Consider the following 14,872-nt stretch of genomic DNA (forward strand, 5'->3'; position numbering starts at 1 on the left):
TATGAACTGATATATGTGCTCATTATTTGAGCCAGAAGTATACTGTATCACTCTTTTATTTCATTCTTTGAAGGATCAAAGCGAACTATGGTCGAAGGCTGCGTTATTTTCCAAAATGATATAAGCAAAGTTAAGTGAATAAACGATTCATTTAATGAATCATTTCTGGAATAAACTGAACTGAATCATTATCACGAGCGAAGCCGTGGGTAAAAACTAGTCTATCTATAACAGAGGCCACCCATTTTAAGAATAGTACACATCCTTATAAAAAACTGTATTAAATATACTGTTATTATAAACTTAACAAACTAAATAATTAGTAGTGTGATATAAAATAACTAACATTCCAATTTATTTCAATATATATTCAATTGGATACCATTTTAATACCATCTAATACTAATTATGTACGTTAAAATCCGAAGGGATTTACTATTAATGATGGTTTAACGATAAAAGATAGTGGATATGTGTGATTTAGGGTAAATATTACTCCTCTTTACAATAAAGCTGTGAACATCAAATCCATCATTAAAGATGTGTGACCAACTGAGCAACTCACTACATAACACACACGAAACAAGAGTATTGGTGACACAATACACCACTAACTCTATATACAAAATGTATTATCTAGTATATGTGAATGAATAACACCATTCTCATGTTATTTGTGACTGAAAGTTGCTGTGCACCACGGTCGTATAAGAAGAGTGGATCAACTATTTAGTCGCAGAACAAACCACGTTAAAAGTTCGAAAAATTTGAACAGTAATTCGAAATTTAATGCTGTTTTTGAAATTCTATTCGTTAGAGCGTCAGGAAATTTTTTGATGAAAATAAATACAAACTTGTTACTCGGGGGTTTTTGGGATCGCTGAATACGAATTATGGAATACTCGGAAAACTCGGGTTACTGTTGGCTTTGGGCACCAGATACCTCGGAGACCCATTCTGTCGCGATATTTGTGTTCAGCAACCACAAAAACCCACAGTAACAAGTTTGAAATCATTTTCATCACTTAATTGTGAATTTAGTATATTTACGGTTAGTTTAAAATGCATATTATTTACATGAATGCAATACAATTCTAAAATTAAAGTGTATCGGTACCATGGAAACGCCCCCCAAAAAAACTCACGCACGGTGCGAATAGGTAATAAACGGTTAGTGATACAAAAAAAATTGGTTTAATTATCAATAAAGGTATTCACCATTTTTGGTCAAATGTGCACGGTTATGGAGGTATAGTCTAAAACAGTTTTCTTTAAAATGGAGACACTTCCCCCGCCTACTTTTGCAAGGATTTACTGCATTTACATTCAGTACGTGATCCTGAACCTATTTAAATAATAAAATAACTCTGTAATTTAATGCAGAAAAAAATGTTAAACTATTGAAATTGATATCTACGACCATGGTCGAAACAAATGATAATGCTATAATGTAAAGTAAGTATTATTATGATAATGTTATGTGTGTGAAATAAACCTACTTCTTCAAATAAGATCAAAGCGTATAATGTTGAATTTACAGAGACACATCACATTGTGTTAGATTATTTTCTAGTGTGCTTGTCATGTACATGGTTGTGTATATCTCGTTATTATGAAGGGTTCCAAATTCCTTTTCTATTGTCACATGTTTCTAGATTTAACAATGTGACACAGAAATTCTATATGGAAAAATTAATTTTGTAAGGGATATAGAAAATTTCATAAAGTCCATAATCTTGTACTGCTTTTTCCAATATACATAAAACTGGTTCAAATATGTATTAACTTTGATTACCAACATTACAATCATGAAAGCTATTGGTACGAAGTTGGATACCAAACGTTATTTGGCGGGTAGGACTGAAATAGTTTGATCTAGTGGTAGTTTTGTAACATTGTACAACATTTAAAACAATGTACCTTGTAAAAGAAGAAAGGAGTGGAGCCTTTTGAGTTTAGCTGTTTACTGTTTTTAAAAAAAATCTGAGTTTTACGTTAAAAATAAGTTAGTATGACAAAAAAATACATTCAAAAACATTACAAAGCCGTGTACGGATAACACACAAGAACTATCATTGTAAACTTTATGTGCTAAAGATATTTCGACACCATAGTTTGTAAAAATTATTCAGGCTTTTCAAAGTTTTAAGAATAACATATTTATTTTTTTAAATAAAAAGAACAACGGTTATTTACCAATTTTAAAATGTAGTGCAATCAAAAAATTGCCGAATCTCCTTTTAAGAAAACTTTCTATTTTCATTTATTTCGAAATAAAAATGCTTTAGGATTAATGAAGCTACATTAATCACTTGTAAAAAAGATATTTTGATAAGAATAATTCTTCTTGTAGATTTTTTGATTAGAATAATTTCAATCAATCACTCTTACAGCCAATTTGTTCCAAAAAGTTCCAATTCTCACTGAAACATTTTGTACCCATAAAATAGATAATATCAATATCACTTCAATAATGACATTTTAAATAAAATATTCAAATCCTTAACATGTCAGAAACAAGTAGGCAAATTGCAATGCATTATATTATACAATTTTGAGACTAAATTACTACTTCACAGTAATATATCTAGTCTTTACTAGGTTTATCGATACCAAATGAATTTAATAACGTTTTCCTTTAATTGAAGATATGTAGAAGTAAATAAAAGGGTAGTGGGCCAAATAGTAATAACATTAATATTTAAACTTAAATCATATGCAAATCGTGCTCATCGCAAAAAAAGTATATACAACGATATTGTATGGATTTTTATAACAATATCTCAAAAATAACAGAAGTGTAAAAATTACTCTTGAGAAGATGTAAAAGTTTACTGATTTTTTTGCATAGTTTGCATATTCATTATCGGCTAGCTACCATTCGCTTTTATATACGTTTTTAAAAAAAAAAAAAAAAAAAAATATATATATATATATATATTTATACTTTTTATATCAACGCTTTTCAACGCAACGTTTCAATAATCCAACATTAAGCTTCTTCCTACAAGTTATGAATTGTTAGATAATATTTATTTCTAGTTCATTAAACAAATAATAAATCTGATATTTTTTTTAATGAAAAAGGTATGATTTTCAATTAAAAATGATAGACAGACTTATTTGAGTTTAATGAAAGGAAAATTGTTATATACTGAGAGTAAATAAAAAATTATACAAATTTTATTTTCACTCATGAACAAACCAACAGAATAATATGAAAATAGTTCGATTAAAAAATTATCTATTTTTCTGCGAATTATCAATTTTTGACTATAAGTGTTTTTATTTAATAAATTTTTTAATTGAATTATTGACCTGTGTAAGTACGGAATAGCTCAGTAACTTTCTAGAAAGGCATTTTGAATATTACATTAACTTCATTGCAAATCCGTAAAAGGTACTGCAATGATAAATTATATAGGCAATATTGCAGAAGTTGAAAATTTTACTTTTGTTTAACCACATTTTCTTTTAAATGCATATGTTAAACTTTTTGATTAATCTCTATATATTAGGAATGTGAAAGTAAGCATGTTTGTTTGTTTGTTTGTTACTCTTTTACGCTAAAACTAGCGAATTTTTTTTAGTGAAACTGTACAGCAATATAGCTCATACAACAGAATAACACATGAGATATAATTTATAAAGATATATTAATAAAAAAAATTATTAATTTAATTTGACATTACCATTAATTACAGATTTCTGTTAAAGTAGTCATTTGACATTGCCATAAATTACAGATTTCTGTAAAAATAGTCAATATAATATATTTCACGGCCATCTTTTCTAATATACTCAATGAATAATTACGACTATTATACATTTAAAAAAATAAAAACAATACATATATTATACCTGTGTAAAACAATCCTTAGTATTGTTTCGAGTTTTTTATAGAAAGGGGATAATTGAGAGCAATCTTTATCAATCTTTACTTTTAAAGCGAAGCGGGTGGGTATCAAGCTAGTAATATATATATTTTTAGGAAAAACTTTCTTAAAATATTTTATCGTTCTCGAGTCAGTTAATGAAGTACTAATTGATTATTATTAATGAACAGGACTAGTGTGCTAACTCTCCCTTGCATATTTTTGTAAAGTGTACCAGCTAAATATAAAAAAGTTGCTACCTGAGAAGGCAGTTTTTATTTTATTTTTATTATCAACAAAAAACTAAAAAGCATATTTTTACATATGTATTTTTTAATCATTCAAATGTAAAAAAATTAATTTTGTAATAAATAACTGCAAAAATTTTTCAATTTAAACAGAAAAAATTTTAATATTAAAAAAAAATTTATTTTATAAAAATTTTATATAAATATAATATTGTTATTAGAAATAATATAAGAGTAGTAAATTTTAATTTAAACAATGTGATATAGACCTGTTATTTTATGAGGAAGGTGTATTCAAGATTTAATGCCATGTGTAAATGTGATATACCGTGTTGAACGTTTTACGAGGTATGGAAGAATCAATGGTTTAATTTTCGAAAGTGGATTATAGGTCCACGAAAATCCAAAGGCAAAGATATGTCAGAGAAAAAAAATTTTCACAATGTTTACTTTGATGCTTTTTCGTTATTATTAGACCACTCAATGCACATACATGTTTTGCATTTCATTTTTAATTTATTCTCGCCGATAGAAGTTTTAACTATGCACTCCTACAAAGATAGTGCTAGTGATTATAGCTCAAAAAAATTACTTCGGGGAAATCTAGAAGAAAAGCTGACTCTAATGACTAAATTCTCCTGAATACAGGAGTGGAAAAATGGTGATTTTTGAAAATTTTCCGCCTTAATATTTCAAAATCGTAATGGAAAATCAAATAACATGAAAAAAATAATCTGTTAATTTTTAAGACGATTAAAATACAGTATTAACTTTTTTGGCATGCAAGGTATGGTTCTTCTTGATCAGACAGGATTCTTCTCCATTTTGCCAAATGTTAACATATATTTTTAAAACAAATTTTTATTCTTTGATGCAAAAAAACAACTTCTGTTTGTAACTTTTTAAAAGTTATCCTGAATTATGTGCTCCGTTTTCATGACTTTTCCGTTTTTCAATGTACGCTTTTAGTAAATTATTCAAATATGAAGGTGAAATAACAGGTAAAAAAATATGCGAACATTTTTTCTCACATTGTTGGCAATATTATAAAAGTTGGGTGTATCAAATGATTTATTTTCTCTGGCGAATAAAATTACGTTGTGTGTATAATATAAACATAAAGAAACATGAATATTTATTTACGTTTCAAATTTCGTTTTATTTAGTTGTAGGAACCATTCAACATTTTATAGAATCTTTTCAAGCCTATTAAAATTACATATTTTTGAAAGTACTGACAAGTAAAATAATTAAATTATTGAAAAATCGTTTTATTATGCTTCACGTTGAGCAGAATTTTTACTGCTTATTCACATTAACTTAAAAGTCTTGTAACCATTTTGTAAAAGATAACTTATATTTGTGACTTTCACGTCTGAGAATTTCACGTGTCTTCGTCTTGCAAAATTTTAGGTATCTTAAGTAAAATTGGGATACCTCTCAACAGATCGAAATTCTGTGAAAAAATATGTCTTCAATGGATTATTCAATGACATATAACTTGATTATCTCATTATCTAACATACGGTATCGCGTGCTAAATAATTGACATTATGAAAACGAAAGCTAAGTAGCTTTGATCAAAATATTTGATTATTTGATAATATTTGATAATCTCAGTGTTTTTTATTCAACAAGCTCGAAAACTTCAAAGGCACCTATCTGTGTATCATTTGGTGTATGGGAATCACATTAGGGTGTTCTGTGTACTATTATTATGCATATTTAAAAAATGTTTGTATGTGTGCTTTTATGACAAATGAAAGCTTTTTTAATTATGATTTATGTTTTTTAATCAATCATGCATATAAAATCGGTCAAAGCAATGAGCATGTGACGAGAAGGCTCAGTAATCGTATCATGTAATAGTCGGTAGGTATTAAAATATTTAATTAACTTACACAACTCGATATTCTGACGTCTCTCTTACCTAAAAAATAAAAATAAAATTAGTTTTAGTATTCTTAAATTAAGATAAAATATAAGAAAAAAAGAAAAAATTCTTAACTAGCTTAAGGATTTTAAATTATTGTTTTGTATACTTATTCCTATTGATTAGAAAAAGTTCGTCGTAATATTGGCTATGAAAAATTGCAGTATATGCAGAAAAGCGCAAAGTTTAACTGCACGTCAAGCTAACTATATGTAAAGTAAAATTTTTTTTAATATGATATAAAGTCAGCGTAAATGAAGGATGTAAATTCTATTTTTACCCGACTCGTTATGTTTTTTAACATTCCAATATATCAATAGATATCAAAAGTTAAGGTAACATTATATTTGTCACGAAAATTCAAGCGTTCTTAGATAGTTGTTTGAAAAAACAAAATATGGCGGAGCAAAATAGTAATACGTTACCAAAAAAAATTAACAAAACCCATCCAGTAAGGTATCAAAATAAAGGAAATTAATAGGAGATTAATCAAAATTTAAAAAAAATCATAATTGGTGACGCCATTGGTTCAATATTCAAATAATTGAATCTTTTTTATAGATTTATAACTATTTTTTTATATAAAACAACAGATTATGCAATTTTGTTTAAGCTAGTTTGACTCAATTCAGTTTTTGACCTCCACGAGGTAACGATATAGTTTTTGAGCTGCGTGAGGACACACCCGTCGTTGTGAACTCAAATATTCTAATAATTTTCATAGTTTCATATATGCGTGTTAAATATTCTAGGATAACGTGTAAAAATACTCTGTGTGAATAAGTGTTCCTACTCATGTTTTTAACCGTCGCTATGTTTTACGTTTCGAAGTCGAAGCCAATGAATCAATTTTTATCTCAAAAATATGGTCGATTTCAAATCATTATTGCTCACAAGGAAATTATTGATAGTATTCATTACTTTAAAGTGAAAAATAATCGCTTAATAATAATTTTTTTTATCGGTTCTACTTTTTGCTATTTTTAATTTTTACTTCTTTAGTGATTTTAGGACGTTAACTTTCGTAATTCAAAATACCGGCTTTAATGGGAGAAATTTTCATCTGACCTTTGAAACAACGCTCTTATTATCGTAGAGAAATTTTCCAGAATTGAAGAGTGACGTTCTGTGATAAATAAAGAGGTGTGACGTTCAAACAAATTTTTTGTGAATTTGCTTCTATTTTGTTGTGCATCGATCAACATGCTTGATGTCACAGTATAATAAAAATGCAACAAAAAATACAGTATAATCATTTATTATATATTTTTTATTATAATCCTCGTTCCCATCTAGCTCCCATTCGCTGGTAATGTATTATCACAATCATCATTCACTAAATAAAATAAATGGTTTAAATCAGACACGATTTTATTTTTTACATTTTAATTAATTGAGTGGGTATTTTTGGTTGTATTTTTTGTAACAGTGATTTTTAGCGAATGTTTTATTTCAGCAAAATTAGCTATAGATCAAGCCGATTGGAATACAATTGGATATCGAGATGCTTTTGGAATCAGCAAGTTAGGACCAAGGTCGTTGATGGCTACACTGATAGAAATTATTGATTTGGTTATACTAAAAGCTGGATTTGGAAGCTGCGACGCATTAATCAATAGTATTCGCCAAAAAATTAATAAAAAATTGCACATTCTTGGGATTTCACACATAAAAGTTTGTATAAAAATATGAAAATATGTGTTTGTCGTATTAGTAGAAAATATCAGCCAGCTATTTTGAAGCTAGAGAGTCAAATAAACGAAAATGTGTAGAATTATATCAGCCACAACTTTTGAATTCAACCTTCTTTTAATTAAAATCCCTCTTTGCGTTTATAATCGAAAAGCTGATTTTTTGTTGCTTATTTTCCATTTTCCAAACTTTCCTTGCGTTTTTAGGTCTAGAGTAATTAATATAAAGTTAGTAAAACTGCATTCGCGTCATATCAAAGATTAATTTGAACACAATAATTTGAATACTCAGTTAACTTTTCTATATAAAATTTATTTATATAAAAATTTATGAAATAATTAAAAATTAGCATACAGAATTCTAAAATGAGCGAATTTTAATTATACTAATTTCAAGAAAACACTTGAGTTTTTTTTTTTTTTAATTTTTCCAGAGTGGGAATTCTCTAAGGTAATGAAGATCCTTTGAAACGAATTTTTTTAATTTTAATTTTATTTAGGTTATATTGACAATTATGCAGATATTAAATACATGTTATAGCCGTGTGCTTAATTAACCATATAATATACAGAGGTGGATAGATTGAATTAAATTTTAATGTCACAAGGATTAAAATTTGTAAAAAATATCTAGTAACATGTGAAGTTAGCACCCGTTTAACCAGTTTTAATCAACCAATTAATTTCATTTAAATATCATCCAGGAGACAATGGAATAATTCGTAACCAAATATGAAATTTCTCTAGGCTCAATTCACTTAATAGCAATTTTCGTTCAAACAATGACTATCGCCGGTTACTAATTTATTTGCGTTAATGGTGAACAAATTCAAAGACACACAATTGACCGATCAAATTATGAGATTGAAAACCGTGATTTCATACCAAGAATCATGGAATTTTGCCTTTAGAATTATTTGAAGCTTGAAAATTAAGTGACATTTTGGTAATCATACCTAAATCAGAATGAAACGTTAATTACTTCTGTTACTAAAAGATAACGACTATGGAGGGATGATGAACGGAAAGATGGACGAATGTCAAGCATACTAAACAATTCGAATCTTTAAAATCATTTTTTTTAATTTTTGTTACAAAATTTTTGTAGACTACTAGTGGATACCCGCCCGTTTTGCCGGGCAATTTTTCCTTTAGACTATCACGTTATAGCCCTCACTAATCCATCCTTTTAGTCACAGTTTTATGGATTTTAATTTTTTGGTGGAGAACTGTTTTGAAAATGAAGTTTTGCCCATGATACTCGCTGACATTGTAAGTTTCTATAGGTCCAATCATTAAATTAACCTGATTTTTATACTTTTTGCATCAAAATTACCCATCCACTAAATTTCAAAGGGGCACCCGTTAAAAAAATTTCAAAAAATCGAGAAATTTTTTTAATTTCCAATTTCGATAAAACTCAGGGTAATTTTGACCCAAAAAGTACAAAATCGAGTGCATTTGATGACTGGCTGAATATTTTTTGAGATACGGACTAAAATCGATGCAAATATTGCGATATCTCAGAAACTTTGCATCCAATCATTAAATTAAGCTGATTTTTATACTTTTTGGATCAAAATTACCCCATCCAGCGAGTTTCATCAAATTCCAAAACAAAATTTGTTTTTGAGTTTTTTTCGATTTTTTCAAAGTCCATCCCAGTATATAACGTAATTTTAACCAACAAATTACAAAAATCGGATGTATTTTATGACTGGCCGAATAAGAAGTGATCACAAAAAACATAATAAGTTTAAAAATTGATTCATATAGAAAAACAAAGTAAAAATTCACTTAAAACTACGTAATATATGAAATGTAGTTGGTGGAATGCTTTACATGAATTCAAGAGACCTGGGTTAGATTCCTGATACATCTTTATTTTTTTTTTCAATTCCATTTAATACGATTAAATATCGAATAACACATATGAGAAATGTATGTAATTGATAATAGTAGGTTATTAATAATAATCATTGTGTATAGACTATATCTTATTAATTTGAATCCCTAAAACCATTTCAATGTAATCTGTGTATTACTACGACTAGGTCGTTGAGTTCTTGTTGTAGAATGAATATACAGTATCTACTTCACATATCACACACAGAATAATTGATTTTACTAAATGTTTCAATTTATACCTACAATCAACCCATATTCTATTTTACGTGTCATGTGTCAATATTAAAATTTATAGACGCTAAACTCATAGTACAAGTGAAATTTTCAAAATTTAAAAAACCCTCGACAAATGCGATTTATTTTTTGTCGACTTTGAAAACTTTGCTATAAAATGTTCTCAATCAAGTCGGTTCGACCGTTTAAGCACTACGATGTTACTAAGAAACACACGGACGCACAGATAAACTTATAACACTTCTTAAATCAATATCAAAGTGATGGTCAAGGACATCAGATGAGATGAAAAGGATACTTTGAGAGCTCATCATTTTTTGGGACAAATTTTTGAAAATATTTTAATTGAAATTGAAATATTTTCAGTTGACTTTGTTCTTTTGAACTATTGTTTTGAATTACCTAATTATTTTACACATTTCACTTTTTGGAATGAATTGAGCCATGTTTATTTAACCATTCATTTCCATAGTAATTATTTATGTGTTAAAATTATAATGCCATGCCTTTTCCAAACTGAATCGATTTTGAAGATTATCGCCAATTTTTTAGTTTTTTTGAGTACAAAACTCTTAGCTTATTATTTATTATATTTGAATTGTTATTTTTATATTAAATGATGGAAACGCAAATAAATTCTTTATTATATTAAAACTTAGTATATGATATTCATTTATTTGCTCTCCCACCATGTCGATTAAACTAACTTTTATTTGAAGTCCACGAAATATTGGATTTCCGACATTTGAAATGCATTTTTTGGCAATATTTCTTCGTATTAAAATTTGACTTGGAGAGAAAAATAGGCTACACAAATACACAGACGTTTTATCTAATTTTATTGCAAGTATCAAGTTTTTTCTTACCTCTAAAAATATACACAATTATTTCAAATTCAAACATTGCCCGCAGGCCACGATTCTTTGCTTTCATATTATATTCAATATACTGAAATAGGGGATACGGCGAAAATTCGCAGAGATGAAAAATTAACAAATTAGCAGACGGGAGACTAACGAGTAGGATATTTTAATGCATGAAATCTATACAAAAACAAATATAAAAAAATTTCGTTCATTTTTTAACCTCACAATGTAATAATATATTGCAAGAGCTTGCAAGCTCAGAAGACATGCATCTAGTTTGCGTGATACATTAACTAGCACAAAAGATAGTTTTTATATCAAAGTGACATTATCATGCAATCGTAACCACATACTATCACACAGGTAACGAACAAACATGGCTCAGTTAGTTATAAATATTATGCATATTATTATTTTCTATGTACATTAAATATATTTTACTCTCTTTATGTTGGATACTACTCTTGTTGAGTATAACAAATGGATTGTTAAATGTAATCTACTATTCTCATCCTAAAACATTCATCTTACAAACAATACTCAGAGGTTACAATGCTATCTATATGGTTTTAATGTGAGATGTTGTGTGTGGATAAAGCATGAATGGATGGATATACATTAAAGTAAGTATAATCGTGTTACTTTTAGTCAAGATTTAAACCAGTATTATTCTTTATTATAAGAAAAATACAATTAATTTTCAAGATTATATACCATTATTATTTTTTATTATAAGAAAAATACAATTAATTTATCTGAAATTTTTATTTGAAGATATTTTGATCAATAAATACAAAAAATAATTCCCTCGGTTTTAAAATTGCAATTCTAGAACAGTAACACGTGAAAATATATTTACTACAAAAATTATCAAAAAAAAAAAAAAAAATGCTATCATCTATTATTTTACAAAAAAAAATTTGAGCAACAAATCTGTCTCGAAACTTATGATAAACCTGATTACAAATTTTCAGGTCTAAATTTCCCATTTTATAATTATATCAAAACTCAATAAATTGAAAGTAGCTCAGCGTATTTTAAACGTGCGAAAAAAATGTTTATACTTGCACTGATTACAATCAGTGCTCTTGAGTTTACTCTTTTTCGAACAAAAATGAAATTGTTTATATGGATTCAGAGATGGAAAAAAATATTTTTTTTTCAAAACTAACTACTAATTTTATTAGTAGTAAAAATTATAGTTCAACTAGGACTGAAGGTGTTGACTATTGAATGCAAGAGCTTTGATTGGTACCGAGGTGTTGACTATTGATTGATACCGAGCTTTGAATGTTTCCCAAAATAAATCGAGTGTATATTCATCGCTGAGAACATGATACTGCATTTTTTAACTTGTAAGATGACCTTAGAGCTAAGTGGCGAAATAACCGCTGGTTCAAAAGCTAATCAAAATACTCCCAATTTATCAACTAGCAGTTATCCGCCCGTTTTTAAAGCAAAGACTATCGCATTATAGCCTTCAATTCTATTACCCTTTTTATTCTCCTTATTTTCACCGTGTGTTTCTGAATCGGTTAAGTGGTTGATTCAAAAATGACGAATAACTTTCATAAAAACTTTCAACCTTTTTTTCACCGGTGCTAAATATAAAAATATCCTTCCTGAAAATCTACAGTGTCAAAAGAGTTTGGACTGTAACTTAGTAGTCAGTCACTCAATTATCTTCTATATTTTTACTAGCTTGATCCATGTGGAATTACGCAGCGTGAATGCCGTGGCTAATACATACTTGAGATTAGTGATACAAAATATCAATAGTAATTGACTTTCTTTTTATTGGTAGACAATTTTATTGCAGATAAGATGTAGAAATTACAAAATGAACAAAATTAAATTTTAACATTATTTCCCATGACCATGATTCTATTTTTGGTCATTAGCCAGCATAGATAATAATCTTTAAAATCGAAGGTAATTCGTGAATTTCACAATGGAATAACGAAGATTTTACGTGGACAGGATAAAACAGGCCAGGAAAATAAAATATAAGACATATAGATTGATAGATAAACTTTCTTATTAAATAGTAAATACCGTTATCTACAACAATTACTGAAAATGCACTAACAATCAATTTTGACCAACATTATTAATATGATTAAGTTGAAATAATAAAGTGGTCACTATCTACAATATCGATAACATATATTATCGTTTATATAATCATACATTTTACTATAACCTGTAACTTGTAACTTGTTATAAATCACATTATTTCGGTAATAAATCATAATATTCAAAACTATATAATACAATATCGAAAACCTAAAGGATATATACATAGAATCATGTAAGTTAATAACAGGCTGTTCCATTTTAAAGAAACATTATCCTTATACGTATGTATAAGGATATATACGCACCATTACATGTATTAGAGTTGTGGCGTATCAGCAAAAATGTAAGTTTGTGGATAAGAATGCGAATTAACGTAAAAATTAACATATGTTTTCTAACAAGTGAAATTGGCTAAATTTAAAAAACCTCTGACAAATTTTTCGTTTACGGAACCATAAACTCGCACCGTCGCCACTTTTTTAATATTTTTCGGATATGGAAGCCTAACTCGTACTTGATAGCTTAGAACACTCTTAGATAAATTAGCTGTCAAACGAAACCAATAAAATTAAAATCGGTTCATCCGTTTAGGCGCTACGATGCCACAGACAGACACATACACACAGATACACACAAATAGCAGAAAAACTTATAACACTCCTTTTTTTTTAAGTTCGGAGGTTAAAAATGTACTCAATCGAGTCGTTCGACCGTTTAGGGAGTACGATACGCTACTGAGAAACACACAGACGCACAGATAAACACTTTAAACTTATAACACTTTTTAAATCAATATCAAAGTGATGATCAAGGACATCAGATGAGATGAAAAAGATATTTAAAGAGCTATCATTTTTTGGAACAAATTTTTGAAAATATTTTAATTGAAATTGAAATATTTGAGTTAATTTTGTTCTTTTGAATTATTGTTTTGAATTTAGGTTAATTATTTTACCATTACACTTTTCGAAATGAATGGAGCCAGGTTTATTTGACCATTCATTTCCATAGTAATTATTCATATGTTAAAATTATACGTCATGCTTTTTCCAAACTGAATCGATTTTGAAGATCATCACCAATTTTTTAGTTTTTTCGAGTACGGAACACTAATCTCGCACTTAATTACGTTAAGCCCGCTACAGCAATAATTAGAAAGATTTTCATATGTTTTTCAAGGAACACACTGTAAATTCTTTCAAAGTTCAATATCCATATAATAATATATTGTTCTTAAAACATGAATGTTTCGTTGGCACATAGCACTTTTTCACTACTGTAGTAACACAAACTCGTTCGTTCGTATACACGTACTACATTCTCCTTTTATCATATTTTTTTATAGATTATCCATCTATATTCTTTGTACCTTCCTCACATGTTTTGTTCGCTAGTTATATTCGTGTTAGACTTTATTAAGGTGTCAAATTCTTATGTAGTTAATTTGTATTTATTACCTTTAGGTGGGTGTTAATAATGTTGCTATATCATATTTAGTTGTACAGTTTTGTGACAACTCAATAGACGGTATAAGATAATATCAAAATTATCATGTACATACAAAAATTCTTTTTCAAGTATTATCGATTCTCTGTTCAAAAATATCACAAAAAACTTTAAAAAAAAAGTATTCTTGTTCGTTTAGTGTGAAAGTCACTTTAACATAATTTCGAGTAGATGATTAGCGTGAACAGATTATTATCTAAGTTCTCTCAGCTTTTCGCAGATTTTTTGAGGTTCAGTGAATGAACGTTATGGCAAGGTTAACCAAAAAAATAAAAAACTCGCAAACCCGTGCTTACTTGACCCATTCAAGTAATGACCAACCCGTGGATCACTAAATGAACGCAATCACGGAGAAAAACCACTACCTGTTCCTTAAAAAACTTAGATAACATCCTGTTGACGGTAATTATCTACTTCAAGTTATCTTAACGTGATAGTCACGCTAAACACTCGGTAGTGTCCGTATATCCTTACGGTAAAAAAAACTAATAGAAATGAAGACAATCATTTGATACAACAAGGAATTTGACAT

The 14,872-nt window shown here is 28.2% G+C and overlaps 1 protein-coding gene across 1 annotated transcript in view; it reads right to left on the minus strand.

Annotated features, from left to right (window-relative positions):
• LOC123292520 (nephrin-like) overlaps nt 1-14,872 on the minus strand; it is a 197,046-nt gene that overhangs the window by 154,059 nt on the left and 28,115 nt on the right. The window contains exon 2 of the mRNA XM_044873233.1: nt 6,025-6,053. Coding sequence (XP_044729168.1) covers nt 6,025-6,053 — 29 coding nt within the window. The remainder of the gene's footprint in view (nt 1-6,024; nt 6,054-14,872) is intronic.

The sequence above is a fragment of the Chrysoperla carnea genome, chromosome 2, assembly GCF_905475395.1.
Source record: "Chrysoperla carnea chromosome 2, inChrCarn1.1, whole genome shotgun sequence".
NCBI classification, from domain to species: Eukaryota; Metazoa; Arthropoda; class Insecta; order Neuroptera; family Chrysopidae; genus Chrysoperla; species Chrysoperla carnea.